This window comes from Tinamus guttatus, unplaced genomic scaffold (assembly GCF_059628265.1).
Source record: "Tinamus guttatus ecotype Peru unplaced genomic scaffold, ASM5962826v1 Tinamus_guttatus_pri_ptg000249l, whole genome shotgun sequence".
In the NCBI taxonomy this organism is placed as follows: Eukaryota; Metazoa; Chordata; class Aves; order Tinamiformes; family Tinamidae; genus Tinamus; species Tinamus guttatus.
The window spans coordinates 1,791,227-1,804,974 of NW_028288783.1; the positions used below are offsets into that span (position 1 = coordinate 1,791,227).

At 38.3% G+C, this 13,748-nt stretch overlaps 1 protein-coding gene across 5 annotated transcripts in view; it reads left to right on the plus strand.

The window, feature by feature from the left end:
- The window catches only part of ZNF521 (zinc finger protein 521), a 228,823-nt gene that overhangs the window by 101,431 nt on the left and 113,644 nt on the right, over positions 1–13,748 (plus strand). For all 5 annotated transcript variants that reach the window (XM_088526660.1, XM_088526657.1, XM_088526661.1 and 2 more), the window contains one exon: positions 9,494–9,578. In XM_088526660.1, coding sequence (XP_088382786.1) covers positions 9,494–9,578 — 85 coding nt within the window. The remainder of the gene's footprint in view (positions 1–9,493; positions 9,579–13,748) is intronic.

Consider the following 13,748-nt stretch of genomic DNA (forward strand, 5'->3'; position numbering starts at 1 on the left):
TTACCAATACTGTCTTCCATTTGTTCCATTTCCTGCATCACCTCACAAATTAATTGTATAAAATATAGTTTCAGACATGACAGTAGAAGCATGTGTCTTGCCATGGGCATTTTTACCAGCCTTTTGCCTTACCAGATGACCAGATGTCATGTTACCCTGTCCTTTTTTGGTAGTTAAACCTTTGTTGCTAGTACGTGGCTTCGCAAGTCAGGGAATGAATAGGAAGGTCTTCTCCCGACATGGTTTACTGCCTCCCAGTATGGTTCTACCAGTAACAACGTGCCAATCTGGGAAAAAATGATCCTGTCTGCAGTTTTTATTAAAGCTCTGAATTCCTCAGGATGTAAACCTCATTCATTGATCATTCCTAATGCCTGAGAAATTCCTCCAGGGAGCCACTGTTACACATATAGCCATTAAAAAGTTGCCTGTTGCTTGTGTACATAAATCAGGGTGGGAGATAGGAAAGAAGAGGACTATTTGTCCCGTTTAGTCATGCTTCCACAGTTTTGGTATCCTGTGAGAGAGGGATTTCCTCTGTTTCTTGCACATTATCTACATTCACCTTTCTTTACAAAAAGGCACACCTACTGGCTTTTTGTATCTGGAAGGCCACCTTTTCTTCCTCTACACTCTGCAATAGGAAATGAGGTTGTTCACCAGAAGAGAAAGATCTGAGACTGCAAGCTTCCAGATTTCCTTTTGTATCTGTTTTTTTTTTTTTTTCCACTGCCAGAGCAGTCCTCTTCTTGCTTTCTTCTCTAATGGCTGGAATAAATACTCTAGGAAACACAACAGTCTGCATATGAAAATCCTGCAACCATCACTGATAGTGGCGAGTTTGCAGTTGATCCTGTTCTGCTGCTTCTTCTGTAAGTTCATTCAGGGAATGTTTGCAATGCCTGCTGATTTTCCTGATCTACCTGCCTTAACCATAGTTCCTCAGTTTTCTTATGTTCCCTGCTTCACAGCTGGCAGTCCATGGGATGGAGCTTGAAGTCCTGCAAACACAGGAGCGTGACGTTCTGCTTCTGAAAGAAATTCTGTGGTCTCTTTTTCCTGATGGGGAAATGGCAGACTGAAGCCTCATGCAAAAAGAAATGAGTTTATTACAGGATGTACCCAAGAGGAACTGGTGGAATTTTAAGACGTAATATGAAAGTAAAAGATGCTGAAATGGGAGAGGGGGAATAGTGGGAAGTTTCCCTAATTCCCTGAGAGGAAAGTGAGTATGCCTTACCAGGAAAAATTGCTAGAGCAATGACTGTGGCTAGTGCTGAAGAGCAGCTCAGTGGAGTGCTTGCTCTGCCGGTACACTGCGTCCTTGGGCGGCTGGGCTGCCCCAGCAGAGGTTTTCCAGCTGGGCACGCAGTCAAGCATCACTGCAATGGCAGCAGCTGTACGCCAGCTCAGACACTGTCACTAGGTTTGTTAGCACTGATATGGCCTAAGAGTGTCCATATAGAGCAATAGTATAATTACAATGGTGCAATTGTAGAATTTTGTTCCTAGTGTACTTCTCTGCATAGGCAGAGCTTTGTAAATGCCAGCCTTGCCAGTGTATCGTGTGAGGCCTTCATTTGTGCAATCCCATTGACTTCCACAAGTGCAGAGCTAATTGCAGGAGAAACATCTAAGGGTTTAATCCTCCTCCTGATATTTCAATGAAAATTAATTTCTTATATATTATGTATGAGTAATATATTTCTGTTTGTACATTAGTATGAATATTGCATATTTTTGAGCAGAAGTTCTGTATGACTGAGTTTCTTGGTAAGATATTGCCCAGAACCCTGCAGGAATGCACGCTGAGTTGAAAGCGGACAAGTAGGCATGGGAAGGGTCCTGAGCCATGCTCTCAGAAAGTGAAACTAAACAGCATTAATTTTTCCACAGACTCTGCTTATATAGTGTGGGAAAAAAGTGCTTTTAGTGTTTTAATTACATAAATTTTAAAAGGTATATAAAGAGCCCCCAGTTTTGCCTTTCTGTTAAAATCCAGAGAGCTTTTACAAAATTTGTGATGGAGAAAGGAGACAAAAAGAGTATTCTCTTGTGCATACTTGCAAACTATTAATTTTATTGGGCTACATCTGTTGCTGATTGTTAGTGAAGAAAGTAGTGGCTTTATTGAATGTCAGTCTGTCTCAGTATGCCTCTTCTAAAACAAAGGAAAATAGAGGAGGAAAAAAATCACTCAGTCTATCAGCTTACTCAGAATATCAGCTTCTTGCATATCCTAGACCTGCCAAGTCATGCTTCACTTGCTGTGATTTGATGCCACACGATCTGCAAAATTATTAATGCAGTCTCAATTTATTGTCCATAGCTGCGTAGCTGCTCTCATATTGAGAGGCTGAGTGTTGGGATGCTGCTCGATGAGTTAGCAGCTCTCTGCTGGCTCAAGAGGTTTTCAAATTGGTAGCCTTCTTCAATTTTAAGAGCAATGTTAGGAGACAAGCATGTAAGGATGCTGACAGAGACTTCGGTTTTGGCACATTCAGCTCCTGACTCTTGAACACTGCTCAGCATTTAGGGGTCATGGTGTTTGAAAGCCAAGCCTTGACCAGCATTGGGCCCTAGGATAGAAAGAAAGAAGCATATTTATTTTTCAGATCTCAGTTCAAACTCACAGTGTTTAAAGCCGTGAGTTAATTCATGAACTATGTAAATCTGATATAAAGTAATAGAGAGAAAATAAAATATACTGACAATGTTAAGAGTCACTTTTCTGATACATAACTCATGTCAGTACTGAGTTTTCAAAGAAATAGAGTTAAGAGATCGGGGAACTCAAATGGAAGAGACGTGATTTAAAAATGTTGCAAGATGCGGTATGTTCTGTGTGAGGATGTGAGATGTTGCAAGCTAATGTCCTTCACCAAGTAGGGAAAGAAACGGTCTGTAACTGAGACACTGATGAGTGTATGCAGAATCCAGCATGGAAAGGTAAAAGACATGAGAGCGGACTATAATGACTTCAACCTGGATGGAGAAGGAAGGCCAGTACAGTGAATATTCATGTTTCTGCCTGAATATGCTTTGTGCGCTAAATCAAAAAGTAAACGTAATGAAAGGAATTAGAAAAAATAATGTTTTTCTCCATTTTTCATTTTGCTTACCTTATAGGATTGATTGTATTTTGTCTCTAGGCATGTGCACTCAGACCTCATTATACTTTAGACTCTGCTAAGTAAAAGCAGAAGAATACAAAAATCCTCATAAAATCATTAAGAACATGTTTTTAAAGCAATCAGGAAATACTAATTAAAGGATGTTCTATTAGCAATGGGAACAGCTAGCAATTAGTCAATTCAGAAAAAATGCAAGCTGACAGTGCCCCATAAGCAAGATAAATAGCTAACTATGCAGTGAAACTGTCTAACATATGCTTAGTTCTTTGAAAGCTTAAGGTTGACAAAATAAGCATCCGGGAAGATAGAAAAGAAATCCTCAATTAAGGTACTGTCAAAAATAATCTGAGCTATGATGAAGAATGAGTAAGTGGACAAATGAGCTCTTCTGAGCTGGGACCATTCTTGCCTTTGTGTCTTAGGCAGAGCCGATCACACTGCTAACATTAAAAAATAATAATGTGAAAATCAGCTTGCAGCATGACAAGTTGCCATAGTTAGTGTGCAAATTTTTACTTGGTTTTGCATATGATTTGCTGGGAAGACATACTGACTTTCTCTTTTCAGGTTACTTGGATTTAATGTGAGGGAAGCAGTAGTTGTGAGTAACGGCCTGGGAGAAGGGGATTTGAGAATGTGGGAAGTGTGGGATCATTGTTTTGGCTGCAGTGAGTTGGCTCTGCTGTATCATTGATCCTTGCCCTCGGTCTGTGCTGCTTTTGAGGAGTGAAAAAGCACCGAAAGTCACATTTCCTGCTGTGACAAGGGTAAACACTTCACCTGCTTGTAAACAGGAGATTATTGTTAGGTGAACAGCACATGTCAAAGCCATTTTTGGTAGCAGAATGACTGTGTGCAAGAGAGGTCTGCAAGGAAGATAGAATAAATAAGGAATGTCTGCAAGCCTGTATGCACAAAAGGGAGAATGAAGAAAGAGTGTTTTAAATGCTGTAAGACACGTCTGGTTACTTCATATAGGGAAGAAGCATTTGGTTAGAAGGGGGATATAGGAGGCCTGGAAGCAGTATAGATAATCAAGGAAAACAATATTGTTGAAGAAAACGCTTGGAGCTTGTGGCATAGCCTGCCCACAGAGAAAGAGGTATGGACTAGATGTGCCGTAGTGGGATATAATATAGAAAAGTGACTCACAAACCCAGAAAAAGATCCATCCCTAAACTTTCAAATAAAGTAGCTGAAGATAAAAGGAAACATTAAGCCAATATATTTACAGTTCTTTTTAGGAAACAGAAGTATCAATAACCTGGGAAAAAATACTGCTAACAGACACTTAACAGTGGATGTGAGGATTACAGGTAACATTACATGAGTTGTGTTTAAATAGTGAGAAAGATAAGAGAAAAGCTAATCAAATACATGACAGAAGAACACTTAAAAAGTTTGGATTTGATGAAGAATAGAGGACAAAGGTTCAGAAAGGGAGTATCATGCCTAAAACCTCTGATAAGAGTATATTGAGAGAGTAGCCCCAAGTACTGACAGAGTCTGTAAATATGATTTACCAGTATTATAGCAAAGCTTTTCAAACAGTATAGCACAAAAGACTAATCTGTTGGGTAAGTATGGCGTAGGGAGAGCTACTTTATTTGATTAAAAGAAAAGAAATAGTGACTTGGATATGGAAAGCATAGGAGTCTTGTGAATTGAAACAGGTTATGTTGAGAAGCGTGAATAATGGAAAACCGTAAGAGTCATTATTTGTGTTAACTTTGTTGAATGTATGCAGCATATCCATAGTCTGGAGGAAAGCATAAGTAGTACGGTGATGTACAAAGCAGGGGAAATGGCAGAAAGAGGCCGGTGTTAAAATTCACAATGACTTGGATAAGGAGGTGGCGCGTAGACAGATAAGTAGACTATGCAATTTATTTTCAAGTAATACAAAGGTAAGGAATAGTAGAAAGGAAAATGTGTGGATACCCAGGCTACGCAGAAAGGTCTAATGTACTTGTGAATAGAACTGTAAATCCCTGGTAAAGTGTTTATTAGTTGATTTGCATTGTTTTTGAAAGCAAATAAAATTCTGGGGCACAGAATTGAAATACTGATCGGAAAAATCATGTTCTTGGGCCGTTTATAGACACAGCAAAGCTTCATTTGCCTTGACATGGACAGTTTGGACACCTTCATAGAGAGAAAATTCTGAAAGTGACAAGTGAGGGTTCGGGCAATAATTAAAGGTTTAGGTGACATTAATTATTCAAAAGGTTAGAGAGATGCATGCATAAGCTCTGCATGGATCGAAGGCCTGAATCAGCACAGAGAAGGCAAATTTACACTTGAGTTGTTGACTTTTTTCCAGTGGAATTTTTGGAGACTCAAGCCATGATTTCTCTTGAAGCACTACCCTACGTATTTTGAAAATCAAGTTCTTGAAATTCCTGTATATTTCCAATATCTGTTTGTAATACCAGCAATGCTGCTTTGGGGAGATGAGGCAGCGGGGAAAGGACTTAAAACTGAAACATGACTGGACATATTTGCATCTGAAGGGGTTTATATTTGAAGAGTCACTGGAAATTACAACAGAAGTATAATTAAAATCTCAAACACCAGCAAATAATTTTCAAAAAGATGGAAATTGAGTTGATATAAGTTAATTTTTTATTGAAAAGCCTCCTGCAAAAGAAACATATTCTTCTGCAGCCTTTTCCACATCAGCAAATATGTAAGAAAAATTAAAAATACATTCTTTTTTTTTTCTAAGTATGAAAAAAATGGGAAAATACATGTTGGCATTTTGTTAATATTTCTTCATGATAACAAAAAAAGTCACTTCAGACTCAAAATTACTGTCTTCTCTTTACTCATTTGGAACATCAGCAAATGCAGAGACCTGTTTGTGGTGGATTTTTGTTTCCTTTGATTTGTCCACATTTCCTTTCAAGCATATTTCTGCATCCAAAGCTAATAAGAAATCACTCTACAACAATAAATGTGCCTTGACCCACTTCTGCGTTTGGCGGCAGAATGAAGACCTTGGCCAGCTGCGGTCTCTGGCAGGAGGCTGATGCTGGCAGGTAGGGATGTACCTGCCACCAGCTGTCCCCGCCATCCCCATGCAGAGCCTGGGCACCCGCTCCATCCTGCTGCCTCCCGCATAGGTGCTGGAGCGGCCACAGCGAGGTTGGGCAAGGACGGCCATCATGGACCCATGGGCTTTCTGTGCACAGCTTGGCCCTCCTGGCTCTCTGGCAGCTCCCTCAGAGACTAAATTTTTTTCTTCGGTCTCAATGCTCTTTTTCTGCAACGCAAGCAAGTCTTCCTCCCTGGTTATCCAGGCAGGGGACACCAAGCTGTGATCCCCCAGAGCTCTTTTCTCTCTCCTGCCCCACGTCTGTGGAAATGCGGCCTCCTCTCAGGCCTGGCCCTGGCAGGAGCGGGGAGCAGCCCCGCACACACCTGAGCCAGGAGCTCCTGGGAGCAGCCGGGCGCCCTGCGCTCCCCGCCAGGCTGCCGAGACCGAGCTGTCACTCTGGCAGAGGCACAGGGTTTCTGCAGAAACACAGGGAAATACCGACGTGCCGCTTGTTCGCAGTGGTGCGAAAAGGACCGCATTTGATCATGTTCGAAATCTAAGAGTAAGCGGAATTTACGGAGTTGCTTTTAAAATCAAAACTTAGCCGTGCGCAGGTTTAGACACTTTGAGATGACTGTGTTTTGAGGTAATAAAAGTTGATGTCAACATTTTAGAATATGTTTATGAACAAAAAAGAACTAGTTTTTGATCAAGCAGCAGTCAAAAAGAAAATTTCCTGCCTTCATGATAAAAAGAAAACCTCTGTGTGATTTTGCAGATATGTCAGATCATTTTGAAGAGGCTAGCAAGTGCTAGTAATTTTTTTTTTCCTGGTACTGTTGTTGTCAAATGAGTTTGGTTTTTGGCATTAAGCTTCAAAAACACCCAACCTTTGTGTGTGTTGTCATTAGGTACATCAGTCATAATTTTGCCGACAATTCTTGACATGCACTCTGTATTGCAGTGCTAACAAGAGAAAAGACCAGCCATTATGTTTATGTTTCTTTGTTTTTGAACAAAGTCACATATCAGGAATAATGCTAGGGGTATGCTAATAAACAATATATAGTGCCAGTCATCAGGGAGTAAGAAATATTTTCTAACTAGTTCTAAAGGGAAACCATGTTTTAAAAAAAGGGAGAGTGATTGTTATTTATGCAATATTGTAGTTCTATATGTCAGCATCAAAAAGCATCTTGTAAAGAGCTTAGCATAATAAATCTTTGATCATGACTGTCATTATTTAGAGGTCTTTGATAGATCTAGATGTAGTGTGGTAAGGTTAAATATACTTACATATAATAGTAAGTCTTTGGACTGCATGTGAATTTCTACCAGTTATGGTCACAGCAACCAAAAACAAGAGAAAAATTATTGAATCTTTTTAAACAGCAGGCTTTTCAAATTGTAATTGTAAAACTAAATCAAAACAGGTTTGTTTTCTGTGTGTCCGTTGATTTCATTTCTCTACATAGGGATTTAATTTGGTTACATTTCAGAAAACTAAAGTTGATTTAAATGAAAAACTGCAAAAAAGGCTTATGGTTGTTTCCACTGAGAAACAGCACAACACATTTTCTTATTGTCATCAAGAAAATTAAAACAGCCTCTTGGTATCAGGAGGAATAGATTTGTAAAGAGAAGCCCACAGGAACACTTAATTTCAGAGCTGACTTTGATTAGTCACTAATTTTACAGTTAACTTGGAAAGAAAAAATGACATATGTTGAAAAAGTCTTTGAGTTTCTGCCTAAGGGCTTGGAGTAGGAAGAAGCTTAATGGAGGGGCACTTGGTCTGCCTGGGACAAGGCATCCAGCTTTAGTCACGACATATCCAGCAAGTCTTTAAGAAGGCATTGAATCAGAATAAAAGAGTTTTTATTAACATAATAGGTAATACCTGCTATGTAACACTCCTCAAAAGTTAGATATTCACAAGGCAAGTTTTATTAGCTTTATTTTGTTTGTACTGTAGCTAATGAACTACTACTTCCCCACTAGTACGTACTGTAAATCTTCAGTTTACTATGTGTGTGTGTGTGTCAGCTTTTTTGAACTTTGTATTTAGTTTTGTGGGGTATTTTTTTGATCGCTTTTTTTTTTGTTTTGGCTAATGTAGACAAAGTTCCTACAGCTTTGCAAAAAGGTACTCATCTCTTGATCTGATTTGCTATTTCAGGATTTATCTTGTATTCGTTGTGTATCTGAAACAATAGTTGAGCTCTGCAGGACTGTTACCTTAAGTCTTTAGTCCTTCATAATACGGTTGTGCAGCTGAATAATTTTGTGAATGAGTTGTCTCATTAGATGTCTAGAAGACTGCAGATTTAAGATCTTAGGACGAAAAAGCAAAATCTTACTGGCTCTTTCTTCCAGCTATTAAGGGGCTTTTAAAGTAGAGCTTTCCAATATCAAATCTCTTGCCCGTTTAGGTCAAGAAAATAAGTGAAAATAAAATCATATTCATAGGATATTGTTGTTTAATCTGTAGTATGTTTTGGACAAGTGATATATTTTGTGGAAAAGTGAAATAGCAGAACTAATTCAGAGGATGCCAAAACATCAGTGAAAGATTTTCCATATACATGAAAGAGAGCAAAGTAATATGTTCCCCTATTTATACTGAAAGCTGATCTGTACACACAAATGCTTTGTAAGCAAGTCAGGCCCAGTCCAAAGTGGGTGGTAGGTTTGCTTGGATTTTGGTTGGATTCTCTTTGGTTGAATTCCAAACAACTTTTCCAGTTTTAGTATGGGCTTCCCAGGGGAAACAGGAGATATTGCCTGAATACAGTAATGTTTGTCCAGACTGCAAGGATTTTTCCCTCCTGGCAACCTGATGATCCGCTTACTTAGAGCATATAACTCAGAGAAGACCCTGCAGTCCCGTCAAGAAGGAGGAGGAAGCAGATTTAGGATATAGTTCCTTCTGTGTTCCTGGCTTCTCTGCTGTTACAGAGTTGGGCCAGTTCATTGGTGTAAAAGGAAGGATTCACATCTCTTTCAGTGCTGTTTCAGTCACCGTCCAAACATACTCACTGCATTTTGCTTTCCATGAATATAAAGTTGATGTTTTAGAAATACTGCTCTGTGTGTGGAGTTACGAAGCTGGAAAAAAACAGTCTCTAGAGAATTTCAAGAAACTCAGGTATATGGTGCTGCATCGCTGCAGTGTTATTGCTTAATATTATTAATTAAACTTTAATGAGAATACTGCTGGAAAGCTTTAAGCAACCACTTTGAACTCAGCATTTTAAATTGTAACAAAACAGTTCCAATTGTATGTTTGAGTAAATTTTATCTACCCTTGTTTCTTTAGAAGAAGACCTACCAGTGCATCAAATGTCAGATGGTTTTCTACAATGAATGGGATATCCAAGTTCATGTTGCAAACCACATGATTGGTAAGTGAAGCACTAAACCTTCTCAAAGACAGATAACCATTTCTCTTACTCCAGATCATCATTGCCTCTAAAATTAAATGGAGTTAAGGAGAAATTAATTGTGCATCCATCAATGATTAACCTAGGCATGATTGATTTTTTTATTCATATTATTAGACTTGATAAAGCATTAGCATATTTTATTTTCTGCAAGGGCTAGTTTAGACTTCTGCAGAGAATTATATATCCACTGCCAGTCAAAACACAGGTGATTAACAAATTAAACTTCTAATCATTTTTGCATTATTGAAAACAAACTAACAGGAATGGTTAATGAAGTGGATGTTAGCTTTCCGTAGAGTTTTAGATAGGTTTTAATTTCAGAAGTTATTATGGTAATGATACTACTGTGTACTTCTCAAGCACCTTGGTCCAAAATCAAAACTGGTGAGTTTTTTGTCATTAGGAAACATAAATAATTCAAATGGCTACAAAATAGAATTGTTTGTTGTGTTTGAGCAATCTGGAAACAATACTAATGTAACTATGCACAATTAAATACTATCATTTATTTTAAAAATAAGGAATTGTAGTTTTCAGTAATGGAATCTGCTCTTCGAGATATTTGCTCATTAAGGCACTGGAAAAAATCTTTTAGGATTTGTGATCCAAGCATGGCTTGATATTTACAAGGCTGATACAGTTGTAAATTGGAATGAAACAAAAGCTTCTTTTTCTTTGATATTCATATTTTCCTATTATTTGCTTATCCCCTTAGGATTACCCATAATGTTTTCAATTTGGTAACCACTCAGTAATAGCTCTAAGAGTTCTATCCGCCAATTAAATTTATCAAGCACATCATTTGCCCACTAATAAGATAACATTGCTAGTGTTGTTTTTAGCCTCTTTTCCAAATTTCACATTTGAAGACAGAAAGTGATGCCATTGATTTTATACTCCTACTTTCCTTAATGCTGTTTTTTTGCTGCAGTAACAAATGTTGCTAAACACAGAAAGAACTGTATGGTATAAAGTCAATAATCACGTATCCAACAGAAAATAAGATTTTTTAAATTTTATAGCTCAAAAATGCTTGTTCGATACAATTTTTTTCTTATATGGTTACTTGAAAATTTCTTCTATGAGCCCACGTAATTTGGATGCACTATAAAAATTACCTGCCAAAACTTAATAGCTCATTTTTCTAGGTACTTTGTTAATAAGTCTTAACATATGTAGAGCATGAACATTTTACAAACTCCTCATAAAAATGAATAAAAACAAGTAAGAAGCTGCTTTGGTAAAGCAGTAGGTGATTTGTCTGTTGGATTAAGACTTAGTTTTGATTTTTTTTGTGTCTTTGGGGATGAGATAATTTGAACTGCTCCACAATCTGGGTCGGTAATGTGGAATTTAAAAATAGTCTATTATAAAAACAGAAATCACCATTTCTGTTGTTTTCTTTGGATACTGTGTTTGATATGTTCTTAATTGCATCATACAGTGACCCTAAAATGGGAGAGGGGAAAGGACATTTTGTGGGTAAGGGTGATGCTGGAATGTCAGCGTGGTGTGTTTCCTTGCCACCCACTCCCCAGCTTCTTCCTATTTCAGCAAAGAGTCCTTCACCTTTCATGACATACTCAGATTTTCTTTTTCTTTTCTTTTTCTCAAGGTATTTTAGTAAAAGGAAAAATAGGAGGAGAGAAGGAGGGATAGGGAAAGTAAAGCAAGACAAATCCAGTTAGTGTCAGTCTGCAGATCTGAAAAGACCGAGGTTTTCTTAAACTGAGCTATTAACTGCTTATGTTTTATTCCTAAAAGTTGGATGAGGTTGAAAGAGAAAGAGAATCTTTTAAAAAAATATGTAATTGTTTTTTCCTGTGTTATATCTAATCATGCATGATATTGCTTCATGACATAACCATAGTGACACAGATTTACATGTACTTAATATAATATATTCCCAGTGAAATAAAAAAGGAGCTTGCAAAACATGCAGGGAGATTTGCTGGCTATGCTTGTGGTAATCTGTGTTCAGTGGAAGATTCCTATCCATGTGTCCAGCCTTAACAGTGCCGCTCCTAATGCTGCAGCCTCAATAAAGCAAATGCAGGGGGATTTTGTGTCAGCGTGGAGTGAAAAGGACATCATCCTTTTTGTCAGAGAGTTTTGAGCATAACCTCAGAATTCGAAGCGCAGGGAAAAATTATTTCTTCGCGCCAATTCTGTTAGCCTTCTTACTGCCAATTGGACTTTTCCTTAACTATCTTTCTAATTTCACTCTGCATCACTGTTCACATGCCTTTTTCCAAGTCCATGCGCTGTCTAGAGGGAAAAGTTCAAGAGGTGACACTGAGGTTTTTTTTTAAATTGGCCATAGTTTATTTGTATCTGTAGTTGAGATCATAGTATTATAAATAATATAGAAAATATGTACCCAAAAACATTTGTGTAAAACAATTGCATAAAATGCATATCCCACACACAGAGCTGAAGATACCTGAGCGTATATCAATATGCAGATTAAAAAACATATTACATTTATGTGAATATTGACTTGTGGCCCCAGCCCATTTGCCAAACAAAAACCCGGGTGTCCAAAATGCCTTGGCCCCTCCCTTTTCTATGTGTGTCTCATAAAATATGTCTCTCTACCCCCTTCCCCAGTAGGAAACTGGCAGAACAAGATGTAGTGTCTTCACTTCTCTGGGGAAGAGAAAGTGAGAAAGCTTCAGGAAAAGAGAGAGAGAGAGAGGAAAAAAAAAAGGACTTTACATGCAAGGGAGGGGGGAGATAATATGGGAAGGCAGGCGCTAAAAGTCAAGGGGAGTGATAATCCCTAGATCAAATGTAGGGGCAATAAACGCCTTCAGGTCCAGACATCATGACACAGTCTTGGGAAGTATATTGCCTCTCAGAGTAAAATGTTTGGCATTATCTATACTGCAATTACTACTGCATGTAGATTAGTTTTTTCTAACCTGAAGGACTCCAGATGAGTTCAGTGAAATGAGAAAAGGAAGAGCAATATATTGGACAGGAGAAAGGTCAGGGAGAACAAAGGCAGAGGGAATTTCTACTATTGAAAATAAACAGGGATAAACAGGGATAAAAATTAATAGGGGAAGAAAGTACATGGAAAAGGGGTAAATTAACTCTCACTGGAAATAGAGAAAGATAACAAAAGAACAGAAGAGAGACGAGAGGAGAAAGGAGGATAGCAGGAACAGCTTGGAGAAGGAACAAACCCCAGGAAGGTACAAGGTCATCTACCAACCTCCACTCAAAAGTGAGTGGGAAGCACTTGTAGAGATACTTGCTCAGCTAATCAAAGGCTTGAGTGATTGAGTTGTTGCTTACCAGCTTTTTAGCAGTTTGGAAGCCTAGGAGACTTGCTAGTGTCCTCTTTGATTACTGTGTCCATTGAGTGTAAGTTGAGTTCATGCTGCTATCATCCAGAGAGAGGATGCATTATGGAAGTTCACTAAGGTGAAGATATGTTTAAAGCACCCCAGTTTGCAACTTACTTAGACTTTTAAATAAGACAGGTGGCATTGCTTTCTTGCCTAAAATATCTCCACTGAGGGTAGATATTTTTAGGTTGTGTGTCTGTGTGTGTTTTTGTCTAATCAAATATAATCTCAACTAGATATTTAGCAAGGGAAGAAGGATTAGAGGCTGTTTGAAAAGCCTCTTATTCTTCTTTGTTAAGATGGTATATTTTGTTATACATTTCAATCAATTCAACAAGAAGGATTATGCCACCTAACGGAAAATAAAATCTACAGATGACCCAATGAAGTGTAACCCTAGGTATCTTTGACAACAGAACAATTTGCATTTGTTAGTTGCATGCAAGTTAGAGATCAAAAAGACATTCCTGGGATGGTTTGGATCAGTAATTACAAGCTCATTACTTTTATAAATCACAGTTAAGACTTCAAAGTTTAAAACTGTTCCATATCCTTTACTAGTTTTCCCAACATCCTTATGATGAGATGGGGCAACAAGCCTTTTCCATTGGATAGATGAGGACAAAGAGGCAATGAAACAGAATTCCTTGTTTAGCATAAGGGACTGAAAGTTCTAGAGCCCCGACTGCCAGATCTGCCCTCACTTCCCTAGATACTGTGTTTTGTCAAGCAATGTCCATGTTTGCCTAAACAACACACTGCTCGGAGCTTA